Below are 21,877 nucleotides of genomic sequence, written 5' to 3' on the forward strand. Positions count from 1 at the left end.
CCTGGGGTCCTTTGTGACCGCGCTGACCCCTGGGGTCCTTTGTGACCTCGCTGACCCCTGGGGTCCTTTGTGACCTTGCTGACTATTCCACGCCTTGCTCCTTGTTGGTCCACCACTCCTGGGGAAGGTAACAATGGTCTTGAATTTCTTCCATTTGTACACAATCTGTCTGACTGTTGATTGGTGAAGGCCAAACTCTTTAGAGATGGTTTTGTAACTGTTTCCAGCCTGATGGTCATTAACAACTCTTTTTCTTCCTCGTTCATTTCATCTCATTAGCTCCAGCTATTCCTTTATGCCTTTTGATTTTTAAGTTTTTTTATAATTATTATTTCTGTCTGATTTTGGTAGATCAATGTCACCTGTAGGATAAAAGTCTTGAAGGTAAAGATAGCTTAAAGCTTAAAACCTGAACCTACACCCCTCAGTTCCCCCACTCATTATGCCTGTGGTTCTGATTGTCTGACTCACATCTGGATGCACAACTCCATCTGTCCTTGCTGTTTGTCTTCTTGTAACTTGAAACTTTATCAGCTCAGACTTTAGATGAGTAATTAAATCGTGCTTTGGGGCGTTGAAATGGAAAGCAGGGTAGCTAGGAGATCCACCGATTCTAATTTTGTCCCAATTATATTAGATGAAGCCCTTAGGCTTTTCTGGGGGCTTTACTTTGAGCCACATGCTTTCTGTTTAAACACAGCTCAGTTGCAAGTTATCTCCTAATATAAACAGTTTCAGTGTTTGCTGGTAATCCAGAAACTGAAAATGATGCATGAATTTATTTAATCTCTTTCTGCTTTACCTTGGCAACTTGACTGAATAATATATATATATACACAATACACTAATAATAATAACTGAAGAGTTAATAAAAAGCATTTAAAACAGGGTCACAGATTAAAAAACACTAGATCAATTTACACTGAGTGACATGTCTGAGAGAACAGATGAGTTTTAATCAGAGATTTGAAGGGAGGTGTCCTGCCTGATGTTGGGGGGCAGGTTGAAGGGAGGTGGCCTGCCTGATGTTGGGGGGCAGGTTGAAGGGAGGGGGCCTGCCTGATGTTGGGGGGCAGGTTGAAGGGAGGTGGCCTGCCTGATGTTGGGGGGCAGGTTGAAGGGAGGTGGTCTGTACTTCAGTCTTCTCATTGTTAAAACTTAAGAAATTTGAAGCCATCCAGGCCTTAATGTCGTCCAGACATTTTAACAGAGGGTGAATGGAGCAAACACTTGCTGTGAGTGACGAAGTGTGACCTCGTCTCTCTGGCTCATTCATGTGTTCTCTGCAAAAGCAGCTTGTTCTTCTCTGTTTGGATGGTGGCGATGTGAACGCGCTCCTCTTCAGCTTTTGATGTTGTCGCTTCTTGGAGCTGTAAATCCTCCCACCGCATCCGAGAGCAGTTCCCCGCTGGTCCACCGTGCGGCCGGCTGAGAGCGGACCTGAGCGTGCACCTGACAGCAGGCGTCATCGTTTTAACTTTGTTAAAGTTAGCCCACAGGAAAAGTGCAGCTCAGTCATGGATAATGATTTTGTGCTCCTTCAGCATGTCTGTGGCGCACATACACCTGCTGTGGGGCAGAGCATGGCAGGTGGGGCCATGCATATTTGCTGCATGCGCAATGCGCCGCCAGCGCTGCTATATGTTGCATCAAAGACCGAGACCGGCCCTAAACCGTGTCGCTCCGGGCCGGGTTCGGGTTACAAATGGCAGCTCTAGCTGGGTCACAGCATCTTGGGGTGAAAATGAAAAATGCTTATATCGGCAAACAATGGGACAATTATCACAGGTACCCAAACGTCTATATCAGCCTAAATTACCACTCTTACCGATATATCGGTAAGACCGATATATCAATAAGACTGATATATCGGTAAGACTGATATATCAGTCTTACCGATATATCAGTCTTATTGATATATCAGTCTTACCGATATATCAGTCTTACTGATATATCAGTCTTACCGATATATCAGTCTTACTGACTGATATATCGATATATCACTCTTACCGATATATCACTCTTACCGACCGATATATCGGTAAGAGTGATATATCGGTAAGACTGATTTATCGCTCTAGTAATTATTTATATCCTTCGCATGTGTTTTTTGTTTATTTATTTTTGTCTTTCAGTAGAAAGTACGTCTTCATCTGTCGTTCTGTGTTCATTTGTTTCTACTTCCTGTCGTCTCAAACTCAGCCAGCTGAAGCAGTCGTCCGCTCATCCTGAGCCTGGTCTTGCTGGAGGTTTCTTCCTGTTTAAAGGGAGTTTTTCTTTCCACTGTCTCCTTTGTGCCTGCTCAGGATGGGAGACTGCGACGAATTGAAGATTCAACACGATCTGCTGCTTCCTTAGATAGAGAACTTTTTCCAATTGGCTTTTATAATGTGTGCAATTGTTTTTGTACAGTGCCCTGAGCTGTGACTTGGAGCTATAGAAATAAACTGAATTGAATTGAACTGAGCAAAAATACTGTATAAATGGAACACTTTCGTTTTTACTCCCGTGTTTTTTGCGCTGAACTTAAAGATTTAAGATGGCTTCTGTGAACACAATAGGCCTTTTTCTCTCAAATATTGTTCACAAATTTGTGTAAATCTGCGTTAGTGCGCATGTCTCCTTTGCCGAGATGATCTATCCACCCCACAGGTGTTGCACATTAAGATGCTGATTAGACATCATGTACAGGTGCTGGTCATAAAATTAGAATGTCATGAAAAAGTTGATTTATTTCAGTAATTCCATTCAGAAAGTGAAACGTGTACATTTTATTCATTCATTACACACAGACTGATATATTTCAAAGGTTTATTTATTTTAATGTTGATGATTATAACTGACAACTAATGAAAACCACAAATTCAGTATCTCAGAAAATTTGAATATTGTGAAAAGGTTCAGTATTGAAGACACCTGGTGTCACTCTGATCAGCTGATTAACTCAAAACACCTGCAAAGGCCTTTAAATGGTCTCAGTCTAGTTCTGTAGCTACACAATCATGGGGGAGACTGCTGACTGGACACTGTCCAAAAGACGACCATTGACACCTGCACAAGGAGGGCAGGACACAAAAGGTCATTGCTAATGAGGCTGGCTGTTCATAGAGCTCTGTGTCCAAGCACAATAATGGAGAGGAGAAGGGAAGGAAACGATGTGGTAGAAGAAAGCTTACAAGCAACAGGGATAACTGCACCTTGGAGATGATTGTGAAACAAAACCCATTCCAAAAATGTGGGGGAGATTAACAAAAAGTGGACTGCAACTGGAGTCAGTGCTTCAAGAACCACCACGTACAGATGTATGCAAGACGTGGGTTTCAGCTGTCGCATTCCTTGTGTCAAGCCACTCTTGAACAAGTGACAGTGTCAGAAGCGTCTCGCCTGGGACTGCTGCTGAGTGGTCCAAAGTTCTGTTCTCTGATGAAAGTAAATTTTGCATTTCCTTTGGAAATCAAGGTCCCAGAGTCTGGAGGAAGAGAGGAGACACAGAATCTACGTTGCTTAAGGTCCAGTGTCAAGTTTCCACAGTCAGTGATGGTTTGGGGTGCCATATTTTCCAACAGGACTTGGCACCTGCACACAGTGCCAAAGCTACCAGTACCTGGATTAAGGACCATGGTGTCCCTGTTCTTAGTTGGCCAGCAAACTCACCTGACCTTAACCCCATGTGAAGAGGAAGCTGTGATACACCAGAGCCAACAATTCAGAAGAGCTAAAGGCCACTATCAGATCAACCTGGGCTCAGAACACCTGAGCAGAGACACAGACTGATCCACTCCATGGCACGATGCATTGATGCAGTAATCCAGACAAAAGGAGCAACAACTAAGTACTGATGATGTACTTGCTCGTACTTTTCATGTTCAGACTTTTCATTTGGACAACATTTCTAAAAATCCTTTTTTAAATTGGTCTTAAATAATATTCTAATTTTCTGAGATACTGAATTTGTGGTTTTCATCAGTTGTCAGTTCTAATCATCAACATTAAAAGAAATAAACATGTGAAATAGATCAGTGTGTGTGTAATGAATATAATACACAAGTTTCACTTTTTGAATGGAATTACTGAAATAAATCAACTTTTTCACGATATTCTAATTGTACGAGCAGCACCTGTATGTTTCACAGGCGGCTCTTTGGCTGTTTAAAATGAAATGTGCAGTTTCATCACGCAGCACAGTGCCACAGATGCTGCAAGTTTTGAGGGAGCCTGAAAAGATTTTGTTTTTTTGTAAATAAAGGTGAATGTTTTAACGAGTATAAAGTTACATTTATCAAAAATGATAGCACCTGTCTCTTGAAACAGCTGAACTTTTTGCAGAGTGTCCGCGGGGTCTTGAAAGTTATTAAAAGTTGATAAATCAAATTTGGGAAAATTAAGGGTCTTGAAAAGTATTAAAAAGTCTTGAAAGCGATTTGATGAGGTATTATTTTTTTTGCTGTTATTCTAGCTTTAAATAATTTGACAGCAAAAAGTATGTATGACTAATATTTGTTTTCCTCACCGCGGAGGATTCGGAAACTGCTTGGCACAAATTTAGAGTGTCAGGTTACAACAGCCTTAACGGCTAGGCCTATCTTGTGCGCATGCGCGGCTGCTTTGAGTCTGTGTGGTCGAGTAAGTTGCCGCGAGACCGTGAGAACAATGGGTAAATGCAAGTTTTCGGACTCCTGGTTGGAGATGCCTGATTTTCAAGAATGGCTGAGGCCTGTCGCCGAGAATAACCGCGAGGCTTATTGTACGTTTTGTAAAAAAAAGATGAGCGTAGCCTCGATGGGCATAAACGCCTTGAAGTCCCATATGACTGGAGCTAGCCACAAAAGTGCAGCTAGCCGCAAAACGCAGATGTCTATCAGCAGTTTCTGTGCTCCACCAGCGACAGCGCTTCCAGCTAACCGTGTGCCTGAACCAACCAAAGCTCCCTTGACACTGTCTTCTGCCTCTCCGTCTGCCGACATCATGGTGACCATGGGCAGCACACCAACACTGCGTGCAGAGGTGATCTGGTGTCTCCACACTGCGGTGAATCACCATTCTCTAAATTCCAACGAAGGCATATCGGACATTTTTAAATCAATGTTTCCAGATTCGGATATAGCCAGAACATTCACTTGTGGCAAGGACAAAACGGGTTACATCTTGCGATTCGGGCTTGCACATTTTTTTAAGTAGGAGCTCGTTGACAGTATTAACAAAGCTGGCCCATTTGTGTTGATGTTTGACGAGTCTCTGAACCAGTCAACTAAAAAGAAACAGCTCGATGTGCACATTCGTTTTTGGAATGAAGACTGCGTTCAATCCAGGTATCTGGGCTCTCAATTCCTGGGACATGGAACAGCGGAGGACTTGTTGCATCACATCAAAGTAAGTGAATCTTTTTGTTTACTACTATTTAATCTTTTCTTTGTGTATGTTGATATTAAATAAAGCATATTACAGTACATTTTTATATATGAAAAGTACTCAAATAGAATATTCCTTTAAATCAATGAAGAATTGTGTGTGTGTGTGTGTGTGTGTGTGTGTGTGTGTGTGTGTGTGTGATATTTACATACATAACTTGATTTGAACACCTGTGTGTCTAAAAATTAAATATCAAATCCATACTGTTGTCACAGGAATGTGTTGCCAAACTGAATATGAGACAGCTTGTTTCCATCAGTATGGACGGCCCCAATGTTAACCTGAAGCTGGGAGACCTTCTCCAGAAGGAGCATGCAGAGCTTTATGGAGCTCAACTAGTCAAGGTTGGAAGCTGTGGGCTTCACACCATGCACAATGCAGTGAAGGCAGGCTTTTCCATGTGGCAGCTGGACAAGCTTCTGCGTTCACTCCACTTCCTCTTCGACAATGTTCCTGCTAGGAGAGAGGACTTCACTGCCTTGACTGGATTCTCAGTTAACAAGCAGGTCGAAACCTGCAACATACACGAAGAGACGATGGAGGCTCTGAGGTTGATCTGCGACAAGGTCAGTGTCTGTGGGGGTGTTCTGCAGGTACCTCTGACCAAGGAGCTGCTGGCTTCTGTTGCCTCTGCAAGGTCAAAGTACAGGATTTACCTGGAACAGCAACGAAAGAAGAAAGAAACTTCCACACAGAGCCTTAAGAGGAAAGCAGCTGGAGCTGAGTTAGAAGAGCTGAAAAAAAAGAGAAAACTTCTACAAGAGGTGTGTGATTCTCTGCAAAAAGATGCAGATCAGTTGGCAGAGCAGGCAGAGGGAAAGTCAGGTTCTTTAATGGCCCAACTGATCACCAAGTCCAATGTCTTGAGAAGGAGACGTAAAGAAAAACTCAGTGAGCTGGTGCAAACTGAAGAGTTGCTGGAATGCAAAGCAACTGCACTGAGGCACATGTAATGATTACTGTGTTTATTTCTTATTCGCCATTGTTCAACCAAGTTACTTTAAAATAACTACGAGTCTTGTTGTAACCTAAGCTATATTTTCTTAAACCTAGTCGTGGTTCAGTTTCTTCTTTTGAATTTTTTTCTATCCACTGTATCTCAGTTCTGTTGTAGGTTTGAGATTCACGGATTTAATTGAAAACAACAGCAGTTTTGTAAATCAAAGATTTGTTGCTTAATAAAACAAAGTGACGATAAGGTCTTGAATTTATTTTGGAAGGTCTTGAAAAAGTCTTGAAAAGGTATTGAAATTAACTTCATTATTCCTGCATATACCCTGTTTTGATATATGTGATAGTTTGCAAATGTAATTCGATTGCAACAATGTATGAAAATCCTAAAACAGGCCACAATCCACTACAGTAATCAAGCCACCATTAATCACACAGCTGCATTGTGGGTATGTTCTTGTGCAAGAGTGGGGTAGAAGCAGTGAACAACTGGCCTGCTTTTCATGTCTTGTTCTTTGCGAAGCATGATAATCCTCATGGCAACTTGTTTTGTCACCATGCTAATAATGTACTCCAAGTTCAAAACAAACATATTTTTTCTCAGCAGTTCTGACACATCCATCATAGACATAGACAACATAGAGCAGTCATTAAAAACTTGCCTTGAGGAGGCAGAACCCTTGGAACAGTCGTGTCTGTCATAAGCATCGACTTTATTTCTGGAGAAATGTTACATGTTGGTTGCTCATACGGCCTCGGGCTCTGGGATCATTTAAAAAATGTGACGGGCGATCTGTCACTGTCATTTATTCACTCACCGCTGCATGCAGAACATAAACACACACAGTCTCTTGTAGCTGGAGTGTGTTTGGATGTGTTTTTGACAGATCTAGGAGTGTGTGATGGGAGTTTGTGCATTAATTTTACACAAATAGCAGTGTGTCTCAGCTAGGATGACAGCTGGATTTATTACCGCTGTCACAAATCTTCTCTTTTTTTTGTCTATTGAGAACAGGACTTTGATTTAAACACAAGATCATTTTATACATTCTAAGAAATTCCGTGATAAAAAAAATCTTGATCTATTCTGTGAAAATATATACGAGACATGGATTTAATAGGAAGTGCAACCCAAAATCTGGAGATGTTGTGATGCTGTGTAAAATGTAAAGAAAAGCAGAATGCAGTGATTTGTAAATCTTCTACTCTATCGTATATTTAATTCACAGAACATGGTAAACAACTATAGTACATAACCATTCAGACAAATTAGGCTGATTCAAAATGTGGACATCGATTTGGGGAAATATCTCTTTAAACAGTCTGGTTGGGATGGGCGCCATCTTACCGCCATCTTATCTTACTTATCTTCAAAACAAAACAAAACAAAAAAAAAACTAGGGCGGGCGGAGAAAGGAACTGCAAGGATGGAGGGTTCAAGGAAACACAAGGACAAGGAACCAAAAACTGACAGCACAAGGCCTGGGAACTAAACACAAGGATAAATACAAAGTTCAGGTGGGTGGCCAAGAGGCCATCCAAGACATGGAGCAGACTCAGGCGGGCGGCCGGGAGGCCATCCAGTGCCAGTACAGGAGGGCTGGTAGGCCGTCCAGCATGTAGGGCAGGTTCAGGGGAACGGCCAGAAAGCCGTTCAGCACCATACAGCAGATCCAGCGGGTGGCCAACAATGACGGTCACCCTGAGAGTGCAGGACAGACCAGGACACGGAAGAAGGAATGGGGAAACCATCGGTTCAACAGCTGGCATGATGATCCTCATAGATCTGCTGAACGACGGTGTGGAGCGCTCGAGGGCCAGCGTGGAACACTCGAGGACGGTGGTCCCTGCAGAAGGTGTATGTGATGGGAGCTCCAGACTGCAGACCCTGACCCTTTTCGCTCCTCTGATGAGCAGAGGCTCCGAGACCTCTTCTCCTGTGAGTGCCTCCCTGGCTCTTCAGTAGTGAGTGTCTGCGTGACCTGCAGACGTGCCCCCCCGCGCGCCCTGCGAGAGTCTCCAGTGTCCTTTTGTAGAGCCTGTCTGACAGGCAGGCAGACAGGGGCTCAGGTACTCCCCTTTGAAATTCTCCCGGGCTCCTCTGACAGCTTGAGGGGAGACACTGAAGGAGGGAGGAGCTGGATCTCAGAATTCTTAACTTTCTTTGGACGTCGACTTTTCCAGCGGAGGTGCGGACCGGGAACAGAACCGAGCCAGAACTCCTCCTCTGGCTCTGAGTCATCGTCGGAAGACCACAAGGAACATAATCGTGGGGGAGTGTGGGAAGAAGTTCGCTCGAAAACCTTGCGTTTCCTCCTCTCCTCCTCCTCCACCATGAGAGGAGATGGAAAGATCTCCACCGCGGGGGCTGTGGTGTCTCTGGATGGGTTCAATCCGGAACCCGCGCACACAGATGACAACCGCTTCCTCTTGAGCTTGGACCATCTCTTTATGCCACCGATTGGTCCAATTTGTCCGGGTCTTCTACCTGCTGGGTTCGTTTGTTGGTCGGGGCATACTGTTGGCATTCAGGTGTGTTGGCGAGATGAACCCAGAGTGCAGGCAGGACTCGGACAAACGAGGAGTAAAAATAAATAAAATACTTTAATGAATACAAAATAAGACGCTGACGTGGCAGCTTACTTACAAAACCTAGGACACGCAGTAAAACACTCGGGAGGTACAGGGACTCGGGAAAACCAGGAGACCAGACGATGACAAGACACTCACGAGATGTTGCCCTGACAACGAGTGACACAAAGAAACAGACTTGTATACAGTACGTGCACACATGGAGTGACAGTCACAAACACCTGGACGACACGAGTGTGGAAATAATCAAGAACATTAACAGGGAGACCAGGGAATGAAAGGATGGGGACCCGCCACCAGAGGGCACCATCCTTACAATGTAAGGCAGTCACATACTGCTCAACTGTCTCATGCGATGCTTGTGTTCACTTTCTGAACACATGCCTTTCTACAGTAATGTCGACTTTCGGTGAAAAGTGTTTACAGAGAATAGCAAAAGAAAACGTGTCACCTGTGTTTGTTAAGAAGTGGAAAGTTTGTTGTCCTTCGGCTCCCAGGCAGTGTAATAATGTTGCTCTCTTTCATGCATCAGGCCAAGCATTCCCTGTTGCATTAATCACCAGCAAGTAATTGTTGAACATCCACATGTTGAATGGTAGAGTAGGTTCTCCAGGGAAAGACAAAAACAAAGGCGGTGGATGGACGTTAGCATCCATGTTAATCAGCAAGAGAAACAAAATGTAGGCAGAAAAACAAACGCAGGATCCGATCCCTTGTCGCCAATTTGTAGTGCTGTGACAAATTTAACAAGTTTTTGTAGATTCAGTGCATTTATTTAACGTAGCTCATCAGACACAAACTACTATACACCAAAAGCACATTTTTATAAGGCTTCTTCATCATTATCATCATCCTCTTTCTCCCTTTCTCATGTTCACTTCTTATCCTGCAGCTCCACCTAGTGGCGTGAGCAACAAGGCATTACACAACAGCAGTGAATAATAAATCAGATAAAGAAATCTGAGAATTCAGACAAAAACTGAGAATAAGGGCCTGACAGACAATATATAACAACAAGTAAAAGGCTTTTCTGATTTCCATTATGGATGAGAAAGACTGAGGGACAACGACTCAAAAGAATTATAACACAGTGTTTCCCCTGCCATTATAAAAGCGGGGCACCCCGCCCTTTCAACAGAACCGAGCGCCCTGCCTACTGCGCTGGCCCCCGCAATGCACCCCCGCAATGCATTTAACTATGGCCGCTGGAGTCCCTAAAGATACGTTTTGGACTATGGAACTGCCAATAACCAGGGTTTTCTTCTCAGGGCGTGTCTCACAGAGTGAGGAAAAGCAATTTGAATTGTGAACATGTCGGCTGTGAACTGGGGGCTTAGCCTTAGCGCTATGCTTACTCCAGTTCATCACCCAGCCGGCCCGAGGTCCCAGTTGCTCGGCGTCTGCTGGAAGACCGCTAACAGGAGCTAGCCTCAGTGGCTCCACGCTACCTACGGGGACCTGGTTAGCTAATGGTTTTTCAACAGCGTGAAGCCGAGCTTCCAGTTCAGACAGCCTCTCCTCCAAAGCTACCATAAGACTACATTTGTTACATGTACCATTACTTCTAAAGGACGCAGATGAGTATCTAAACATCTGACACACAGAGCAAGTGAAAACAAGAAGCTGGGAGAAAACCAGTAACCATGCTAAGCTATTTCTAGCAAGAGTTCCCAAACGCACTGATAAAAACAAGGTGTTGAAAGATAAAGGGTGTTTCAAGACTAGCTATGTTGTATGGTCTGGAGACTGTGCCACTAACAAAAAAAGTGGGGGGGGGGAAGAACTGGAAGTGGCAGAAATGAAGATGTTGAGGTTCTCCTTAGATGTGACGAGGATGGATAAGATTAGGATTAAGATTCGGAGGTACAGCGCAGATGGAACAACTAGGAGATAAAGTTAGAGAGGCCAGACTGAGAGGGTTTGGGCATGTCCAGAGCAGTAACAGTGGGTAGTGGGTATACTGGAAAAAGGATGTTAGAAATACAGCAGCCAGGAAAAAGACAGAAAGGAAGACCAAAGAGAAGATGTATGGATGCAGTGAGAGGACACAGAGGTAGTTGGAGTGAGGACGGAAGATGTAGAGGACAGAGTGAGATGGAGGAGGATGACTCGCTGTGGCGACCCCAAAAGAGGGAAAAGCTGAAAGGAGAATATGATATAACATAATTACATGATGTTAATTATTACAGTATAATGTAATATAATACTAATACTGATACTTCTACTAATCAGTAATCTACTGATTAGCTTTGTAAAATCAAACAATTCTCATGATACATACTTACTTTTGGATACTTGTGGAAGTCGCATTGTGTGATCGTCTTGCATGGTAAGCTGTGGCAGGATCATTGTGCTAGCTTGGTCTGGTCTTCTAGCTGCGTTCTAAAAAAAGATCAGGATATTCTAAAAAAGAGTTTTTCCAGGGTAGTCCTATGTCCAAGAGTGTAGTGATCATCATCATGATCACCTTCACACTGAAGGTTTTCTAAATTCACTGTGCTCCAACCATGTTTGAATAGACTGTAAGTCACAGAGAGCACAGTGGGGTCACCAGCTCTGGAGTCTGAAGGGGTTCTTGAAATGTTATTCTTTGGCATCTTTGTGTTATTTTGTCTCTGCTTTGAAGCTACTGGAGTAAAATTCATGTACAGGATTGAACTTAATTTACAGGTGAGAAATCTGTTTTAGCCTACAGTGGTGCTTGAAAGTTTGTGAAGCCTTTGACATTTTCTATATTTCTGCTTAAAAATGACCTAAAACATCATCAGAGTTTCACACAAGTGGATAAAGAGAACCCAGTTAAAAAATGAGACAAAAATATACTTGATCATTTAATTAGAGGATGCCATCTCCTCTGTGGTCCACACTGATCGCACCCACCTGGAGCAGAAAGAGTCCTACGTAAACAGGAAGTGACACAATACCTCATACCATCTTACCCAGGCCTATGGTTTGTTTATTTATTTTGCATCCTTCATCCATAGGACTTCCATCATTCCAAGGAGAAACGTGTTAAAAAAAGAGGAACTGTCCAAATGACCAGACTGAATTTAGTTGGATTTTTTACCTGGAGTATTGAGCATGAACTGAGTGGTGGCGCAGAGGTTAGAGAAGGTAGACCTGTGATCGGAAGATCGCCGGTTCGAGCCCCGGTACCGACAACATTAAAAAAAATTTGGGTGGGGTAGGTGAAGCACCCACACCTTGCCACATCCTCATTCGCCCCACCCTGGGCCCTTGAGCAAGGCCCTTAACCCCCACCATCTGCTCCTCCGGGTGTCCTAGATGCAGCTCTCTGCTCCACACAGAGGCTGTGGTAGCTCTGTGTTCTGTGGTTGCGTCAGGAAGGGCATCCGGCATAAAAATAACTGCCATGTCTTAGTGCGACTTAGTTCGCTGTGGTGACCCCTAACGCAGGGAGCAGTCGTAAGAAGAAGAAAGAAGTTTGAGCATGAACTTTGATGTTTTGAACCACTTTGGCTATGGCTGATTAGGGATTCATGAGTCTAACAGCCTCAGGGTAGAAGCTGTTCCTCAGTCTAGTGGCTCTACACCTAATGCTCCTGAACCTCCAGCCTGAGGGGAGCGGAGCAAAAAGTGAGCGTGCTGGATGAGTGGGGTTCTTCATGATGCAGGTGGCCCTCTTCCTGCATCTGGAGGTCTAGACAGGAAAGCTCTGCAGAGAGTGGTGAAGGCTGCACAGAAGTCTGTTGGAGTCAGTCTCCCCACCATCACAGACCTTACACCAACAGATGCAGGAAGAGGGCCACCTGCATCATGAAGGACCCCACTCATCCAGCACACTCACTTTTTGCCCCGCTCACCTCAGGAAGGAGGTTGAGGAGCATTAAGTGTAGAACCTCTAGACTGAGGAACAGCTTCTACCCTGAGGCTGTTAGACTCATGAATCTCTCAAATATCACATCATGTTGCTGGTTTGTTTCATGTTGCTGTGTTTGTTCGTACTCATCTGCTCACACAGACTCGTGTTTGTGCTGCTGTTCGGCGTTTTTTTTTTTTATGCTATTAGTGCTTAGTGTATTTTCAGTTGATGTTTTTCTTACTTCATATCTTGGATCTTATTACTGTTTTTCTTTTACATTTTAATACTTTAGTTGGATGTAACTGGGACCCTGTGTACACAGTTTCGTTCCACCACATGTACCACATGTGGTGCGTATGACAAATGAAGAACCTTGAAACCTTGACTCCTAACGATGTCTGTGATGGTGGGGAGGCTGACTCCAACAGTCAAAACTGACCTGGACCCTGCATGTGATCATTGTAAACAAACTCCAGCTACGTTCTTCACACACATTCTGGACCTGTCCCAAACTGCAGACCTATTGGCAATCTATGTTTGACACCTCTGTGATATGTGGAAAAACAGTGCACCCATTTCCATTCATCTCAGTGGTTGGAGTGGCCCCAGTGGATACATCCCTCAGCAAGTACGGGAAGGATGCGACTGCTTTTGTCTCTCTTCTGGCCAGGAGACTTGTTTTCTGCACATGGAAAGATCCACACTCACCGCTATATGAACACTGGATAAGAGAAGTCCTGTATCGTATTCATCTGAAAAGAATTAGCTATACCCTGAAAGGTTCTATAAAAAGATTTTTGGACACTTGGCAGCCTTTTATGTCATGTGGAAAACATGTCAGTGCCTGCTTAGGATATTTGTGTTTGAGACTGATTCGGTGTGGGTGGGGAGGGGCTGGAGGGGATTTTGTTCTGCGGTCTTTTTTTTATCTTTTGTGTGTTTGTGCAAAAAAAAAAAAACATTAAAAAAATTTGCTAATCCTAGAGGTTCACATACGTTTGCCACTCACAAATATATAATACTGGATCATTTTCCTCAATACATAAATGACCAAGTATAATATTTCTGTAGCATTTGTTTAATTGGGTTCTCTTTATCTACCGTTAGGACTTGTGTGAAATTCTGATGTTTTAAGTCATATTTATTACAAGCGAAACGCCGGACTCAGTCTTCCAGCTGGATGACAGACTTTTTTTTCGAGCGGACCGCTGCAGCGAGCTAATGGGGAAATCACGGGGAGGCGGAGTATGCATTTACGTGAGTAAAAGTTGGTGCACGAACTGTACTGTTGTAAATAGCTCATGCTCGGAGGCTTTGGAGCAAATAACTGTGAAATACCGGCAACATTATCTACCCCGAGAGTTCACGGTGACTTTTATCACTGTCGTTTACATTCCTCCGGACGCTAATGCTAATGAATCACTACAGGAGCTTCACGATATCATCAGCTCGTTGCAGAGCAAACACCCCGAGGCTCTTTACATTGTAGCCGGAGACTTTAACCACGTGAATCTAAAGGACTGTCTCCCAAGCTTTAATCAACATGTGACAATTCCGACACGTGGAGACAAGACGCTGGACCGTGTTTACACGAACGTAAAAGATGCATACAAAGCCGAACCCCGCCCCCACCTAGGACTGTCAGACCACATCTCAATCTTCCTGGCTCCTGCTTACATGCCCCCGCTGAGACGCTCCAGACCGGTACAAAAGAAAGTTAAATGTTGGAGCCAGGACAGTGGCCCCATACTGAGAGATTGTTTTGACCGAACAGACTGGCAGGTTTTCAGAGAAGCTGCTGAAAATGGAGGTTCGCTTGATCTGGACCAATACACATCCTCAGTTCTGGGTTACATTAGTACATGTACTGACACCGTCTCCACTATCAGAAATGTTAATCAATCAACCTTTATTTATACAGGTAAATCCCATTGAGCCTCGAGGACTCATTTACAAGAGAGACCTGATTTCAACAAAGAAAGATGACAACAATGGACAACAGCAACAACAATAAGCAGTTATAAAAACTCATACTACAGTTTTTTTTTGTTTTTTTTTAACAAATAGGATGGCTAAAAGGAAAAAGGTAACAAAAACAAAAAAACAGCTAGATTCCAAGACAAATGTATAAAACTAAAAACAGGAACATGTCTGCATTGGTCCCTGCCAGGAAAAAAGTTAAAAGCTACCCAAACAGAAAACCTTGGCTGAATGCAGAGGTGCGCACCCTGCTGGAAGCCAGGAACACTGCCTTCAGGTCTGGAAACTCAGCGGAGCTGAGTAGGACAAGAAAAGAGCTGGTTGCTGGTATTAAGAGGGCCAAGGCCACATATGCAAAGAGGATCGAGGGTCAATTCATCTCACAAGACCCTCGGAGCATGTGGTGGAGCATTAAGTGCATAACAGATTATAAAGGAAGGAGGGAACAATGCCCCAAAGACCCATCTCTGCTTGATGCCCTCAACAAGTTCTATGCACGCTTTGAAGACCCGAACAGACCACCCAGCACCAGACTCACCTCACCACCGGATGAAGAGCATCTCAGCGTGACCTCAGCAGAAGTAAGGAGTACCTTCAGGAGGATTAATCCTCACAAAGCAACTGGCCCAGACAACATCCCCGGAAAATTGTTGAAGGAATGTGCTGATCAGCTCTGTGAGGTGCTGGCAGACATCTTTAACACCTCACTTACCCTGGAGACAGTTCCCACCTGCCTGAAGACTGCCACCATCATCCCAGTCCCAAAAAGCTCTACAGTGACTGGTCTAAATGACTAACAGCCAGTGGCCCTCACCCCGATAGTCGCTAAATGCTTTGAAAAACTGATCATGACTCACATCAGATCAACATCAACGAGGACCCTCATCAGTATGCATACCGTGAGAACCGATCAACAGAGGACACCATCTCCTCTGTGGTCCACACTGCGCTCAACCACCTGGAGCAGAAAGACTCTTAAGTCCGTATGCTCTTTGTGGACTTCACATCCACCTTCAACACCATGATCCCCCAAACCCTGATGGACAAACTATCCACACTAGGACTAAGCCCCTCCATCTGCAACTGGGAACTAGACTTCTTAACAAACAGACCACAGTTAGTGAGGATCCACAACCTCTCCTCCTCCACCATAACCCTCAGCACTGGCTCTCCTCAGGGATGTGTGTTGGGCCCCCTCCTGTTTACTCTGCTCACGTATGATTGTGCAGCTACCCATCCAGGCTGTCACATTGTAAAGTTTGCAGATGATACAGCGGTGGTGGGATGCATCACAAACAATGATGAGTCCAGCTACAGGCAAGAGGTGGAACACCTGGAGAGCTGGTGCAAAGAGAATAACCTTCACATCAATGTGAAGAAGACAAAGGAGATGATTGTGGACTTCAGAAGGAACAAACACACCTACACCCCCTGAACATAAGAGGATCTGAGGTGGAAGTGGTCTCAAGCTACAAGTACTTGGGTGTACACATGAATGACAACCTCAGCTGGAGCAATAACAACACCAGCCTGATCAAGAAAGCTCATCAGAGACTCTACTTCCTCAGACGGCTGAGACGAGCTGGTCTGGGAAGCTCAGTCCTCACCTCCTTCTACAGGTGTGCAGTGGAGAGCATCCTGTGCTCCAGCATCAACGTGTGGCATGGAGGCTGCACAGCTGCAGAAAGAAAAGCTTTGCAGAGAGTGATGAAGGCTGCACAGAAGATGTTGGAGTCAGTCTCCCCACCATCACAGACATCTACACCTCCAGATGCAGGAAGAGAGCCACCTGCATCATGAAGGACCCCACCCACCCAGCACACACACTTTTTGCCCCACTCCCCTCAGGAAGGAGGTTGAGGAGCATTAAGTGTAGAACCACTAGACTGAGGAACAGCTTCTACCCTGAGGCTGTTAGACTCATGAATCTCTAACTAGAATAATCACTGTGAAAAATCACATCATGTTGCTGCTGATCTGTTTCATGTTGCTGCTGATCTGTTTCATGTTGCTGCTGATCCGTTTCATGTTGCTGCTGATCTGTTTCATGTTGCTGCTGATCTGTTTCAATGTTGTTGTGTTCATGCGTGCACATCTGCTCACAGACTCATGTTCATGTTTGTGCTGATGTTCAATGTTTTATGTTATGAGTGCTTAGTGTATATTTAGTTGATGTTTTTCTTAGTTCATATCTTAGATGTTATTACTGTTTTTCTTATACATTTTATTGTTGGATGTAACTGGGACCCCATGTACATAATTTCGCTCCACCACATGTACCACATGAGGTGCGAATGACAATAAAGAAACTCTGACTCTGACTCTGATTCATGCAGAAATACAGAAAATTGTAAAGGCTTCACAAACATTCAAGCACCGCTGCAAATGCACTTGTGGGATTTTTACTAGTTTCTTTGTTTTTGTCTTGTTCTTTCTCCGGTTAGTGTTTGGTGTTTGAAGATGCCCCCAATGGTGTGAAGGCAGCGCTTGCAGCAGGAATGCAGGTGGTGATGGTTCCTGATGTCAACCTGGACCACAGCCTTACCCAGAGTGCCACACTGCAACTCAGGAGCTTGGAGGAGTTTGACCCACAGCTCTTTGGCCTGCCAGCCTATGACTAAACTACATCCTGGAGCCAGACTGAGTCAGGTTTTCAGTTTGAGTTTAGTCTCACTCTGTGAAGAGTTCAGTGCATGAAAAGTTGGGAATCAAAGCTCATTTTGTTTTTTAGATACAAAATTGTCATTTCAGAAAGGAGTGAAGTTGATAAATTATAATAATTTGTGATTTGATGGTTTACTGTTCCATCACCTGAGTAAAACTCATTTTATGTCTGTAGATGCACAGGTAGATTATTTTTTTTAATTTCTCTACCTTTTCTATCAAACACAAAATAGTTCTACAGCGGTCAGTTTTACAGATACCGCACTAGAAAATTCAGTCGTAAAAGATACTGTAACCACCAAGAGTTTGCACAAGATCTGGGTTAAACATTTGGCCATTTCATGAAGAAATCAACTCTGTTAAATATATTAGGGATGCACGATCCACTTTTTTTTTTTTTTCTCCCTCCCACTTCCGATCCGATACCGATATCTGTTGTTTAGTATCGGCCGATACTGATCCGAAAAAACTGCTGAATTAACAAAAACTGCTAAATCGTGTCATCTGGACCCGTTTCTGAAACAGGTCCAGATGACACGATTTAGCAGTTTTTGTTAATTTAGCAGCTTTTGTAGTCTACCTGGTTGTTTGAGTTTACAAACCCAGCGCTGAATTAACTTAAAACATTTGTTTTGTGAAACGCAGACATGAATGTCCTGAGTTACGAATTTATTGAAAACTGTGCACCATAACAGAACACTAAACACACCGAGAGCTTCACAGCTCCATCAAACATGTAAAAACAACAACTTTAGTTTGTTCAGTCAGTACGCTGGCACGTGACGTCGCTCAGAGCACAAAGCATAGAACTAGAGTGACTAGATCTGCCCAGTCATGGATCGGTCACATTGTCACCGGTACCCGATCCTGAAGTTTTTTCCCCGATATCGGTACCGATACTGGTATTTGTATCGGATCTGTGCATCTGAATGCGTTTGAAAGAAAATGTGAAAATGTAATTAATTGATGTACATCTGCAACTGAGTAACATCTGGATTCAACGTAATTCAAGATGGCCACCACAGCCAACTGACTTTAGAAGACAATAGTGTGATGTTCTTGGGCAAGACCCGTTGGAGGAGGCAAAGAGACTGACCAGGGATAGTTCAATCAGTAGAGGAGCAGCACACTGATCAAAGGTCTCAAACCAACAGCCACAGACCTTTTGGGATCACAGAGTGGGAAGCTCCAGTATCAACACACGGCAGTCAAACCCACCTACAGTGTGTTTGCTTTTAGGTAGCCATCCCTTTAAACAGTCAGAGGCTGCAGTAGACACAGGGAAAGGGGCGAGCATTGGGCCCTCTGTGCACGCCCCTTATACAGTAGATATATATATAGTTTCCCTGAATGTACGGACAGTTGCAACGTTGGTGACGATTGCATCCACGCTCCCAGCAACCAACACTTGGGTCATTGCTTTTGCTACAGGAGTATTCATTAGCAGAATAACCATGTACAGCAACAGGAATAGCTATGGGGCCACCTGCAGCTGGAGTTACTAAGGTCTGGACCGTCCTCTGAGGAGATTTCACTTCCTGCCGCAAACCTTCAACGACCCCAAGTAGGGAATCCATACAATCTTCACTAACAGTCTTCTCAACTACACCTCGTACTTTAGCATCAGACAATGAGATACTTTCCAAGCTTTTGATCAGCTCCAGCTCTGCAGCTAAATTCATGGTGGCACCTACTACGTAGACTAATACGCAAATCCCCAGTTCCCAAATGTGCAATAAAAAGTCTATTTTGGTAACATGCATGTTAAGCTGCCTTCAGGCCCAGGCCTCCTTTGCATGAGATCTGTGATCTCAATAGGATTTGCCTGGTTAAATAAAGATTAATTAAAAAATAATAACCTGGTGTGTGTGTGTGGTGTTTGATGTTCTGACATTCTAGGCAAGATTTTCTGCCTGTGTGACCCACAAATTTATTACAGTAGACTAAAACTGATTTAACAGAACTGAGCTAAAACTTGATGTGGTGGTAGCTGAGCATCATTCCAACACATACTTCGAGTGGAGAACATTTCACAGCATATGTGCTTAAAACAATCCTGTTTGTTAGCAAACAGTCACGTAAACCACTGAGGGATTTAACTGTTACGCTCAGTTGGATGTACGTCAGCTTAAGATGGCCACCGCAGCTAATCAACCTGAACCTACACATAAATGGCTGGAACTCGTGAAACTTTATAAATTGAGCTAAAGTTTCTTACGAGAGTCTTTTACAATAGAGCCTGACCTACGTATAAGGCTATTTTGGCTATTGCAGATACCAATATTGGGCGGGCAAGGCTTTATAACCAATATACAGTAGTCCCTCGCTACTTCGTGGTTCCTTTTTCATGGACTCGCTCTATCGAGGTTTTTCAAAGTAAGACTTGATACGACACATAACTGGCTGATTGATGGAAGAGCCGCACGATCGGCATGGGATTTTATTGCAGAGAGCTGAGATCGTGACATGCTATACGTAGTCCCACAAAAGGTTTACAAGTGGTGCCCTGGTCATAAGTCTTCCCAACGGGCGTTCACATTTCTCTCCTCCACTCTTCAATATAAAGTTATGAAGTGTGTTACAAAAATATAAGCAAAGAAACACCCTTCCCTGAGTTGCTGAGTTGGCAGCTCAGAACACCACATACAGAACACCATGGACTCTGGACAAGGTGAGGGATGTCCTCGTGGAGACTGATGACACAATGGTCTCTGTTGATGATGCAGTAGAGGTGGTCAGTTCAAATTAAAATCAGACACCACTCTGAGCAGCAGGACTTTCCACAGAACAACTGTGTCAACTCTTGAACCTGTGCCTGCAGTCAACCTACTTCACATATGGGGAGCAATATTATGCCCCTTTTCCACTGCTCCTACTCAGCCCCTACTCTGCTAAGCCCGCCACAGAAAGATCCTTTTGCACCAGTACTTTTTACCTGATTCAGGACCTCTTTTCGTCCCTGCTTCTCTGGTGGGACCGAGCGAGCTCAGTAGAGCTGAGCCAGGACCGAAACGTGAATGCAGGACTCCGATTGGTCAGGGGGAGGAGTCACTGCATCGCAGAAACTGTTCACTGATCCGCCATTTGCAATTTCTCGGAACGTGCAGCAGCGGCTGGATCTATTTTTACGATTTTAAAAACGAGGCGTTTTTTTGTGTTTGGAGACTGACGACAAAATTTGAGTGAGCGGAGGATCCTACGAGCTGCCGACCCATTGGAGCAGGCCGGACCCCGAGCCCCGGCCTCGCCTGCTCACAAAGGCCGGATTTTGAGCCCTGGCAGGCAGGAGGACTGAGAGTTTGGGATGGAGGGTGGAAACTTATTTTAAAAACATTTTATGTTTAAATTTTTTATTTTTATTTCTTCTTCTTTCGGCTGCTCCCTTTTAGGGGTCGCCACAGCGAACTGAGTCGCACGAAGACCTGGCAGTTATTTTTTATCAGTGAAGAGTAAAAATAAATAAATGGTGCCGGCTTTATCATGAAATCCTGTTTTCACTTAGACTTTACTAAATAATCTGTTAATTAAAGTTAACTCAGCTGAAAAATCATAAAAAGACACACTTATTGGGTCTCTCAGGAATCCGTCCATTATCTTTACCCGCTTATTCCATTTTGGGTCACGGGGGTCGCCGGTGCCCATGTCCAGCAATCACTGTGCGAGGGGCGGGGGACACCCTGGACGGGTCTCCAGTCCATCACAGGGACACATAGAGACAAACGAGACAAACAACCATTCACTCTCTCACTCACACCTAGGGACAATTTAGAGTTACCAATCAGCCTAACATGCATGTTTTTGGTCTGTGGGAGGAAACTGGAGCACCCGGAGAAAACCCACGCATGCACAGAGAGAACATGCAAACTCCACCCAGAAAGGCCCCGAACCGGGATTTGAACCAGCAACCTTCTCGCTGAGAGGCAGCAGATTACAAATCACAAAACTAGAATTTCACTTTAAATCACTAAAGTAAAATCTGTGTACAAGAAACAAAGCCATATATCTAAATTTAACAAGAAAAGGCACAATGAGTGCAAATACATCAAGTGATGAAGAAAAATTTAGAATTTTAAATATAATGTTTAATATAAATGCTTTTGTAGAATCTGGTTCATCAGATTTAATTCAATTCAGTTTATTTATATAGCGCCAAATCACAACAGAAGTCGTCTCAGGCACTGAACAGAAACATTCATATTTAAAAATAATAATTTAACATTTATCTGAGGATCAGACTGCTTTGAGTTTAACTCATCGCAGAACTCTCACTCGGTGAACTAAAGTTCATTAATAGATCATTAACAGGATTTTGGATTCTGGACACGCCTCCAGAACCCGTCCAGAAGTGCGGTGCAAATACAGGCTGATCTGAGCAGGAAGAAACATGGGTGTGCTATGGGGTCTCCAGTTCCTCCTATTGTTGCCAACCTGTACATGGAGGAGGTAGAAAAGAGAGCC

At 44.0% G+C, this 21,877-nt stretch overlaps 1 protein-coding gene across 2 annotated transcripts in view; it reads left to right on the forward strand.

The window, feature by feature from the left end:
• LOC119429148 (pseudouridine 5'-phosphatase) overlaps positions 1-17,397 on the forward strand; it is a 32,452-nt gene extending 15,055 nt beyond the window's left edge. For both annotated transcript variants that reach the window (XM_037696830.1, XM_037696831.1), the window contains exon 4: positions 17,200-17,397. In XM_037696830.1, the coding sequence (XP_037552758.1) occupies positions 17,200-17,376 (177 nt within the window). In that variant the 3' untranslated portion in view covers positions 17,377-17,397. The remainder of the gene's footprint in view (positions 1-17,199) is intronic.
• The last annotated feature ends 4,480 nt before the right edge of the window (positions 17,398-21,877 follow it).

The sequence above is a fragment of the Nematolebias whitei genome, chromosome 24 (genome assembly GCF_014905685.2).
Source record: "Nematolebias whitei isolate Nwh7 chromosome 24, NemWhi1, whole genome shotgun sequence".
Classification (NCBI taxonomy): Eukaryota; Metazoa; Chordata; class Actinopteri; order Cyprinodontiformes; family Rivulidae; genus Nematolebias; species Nematolebias whitei.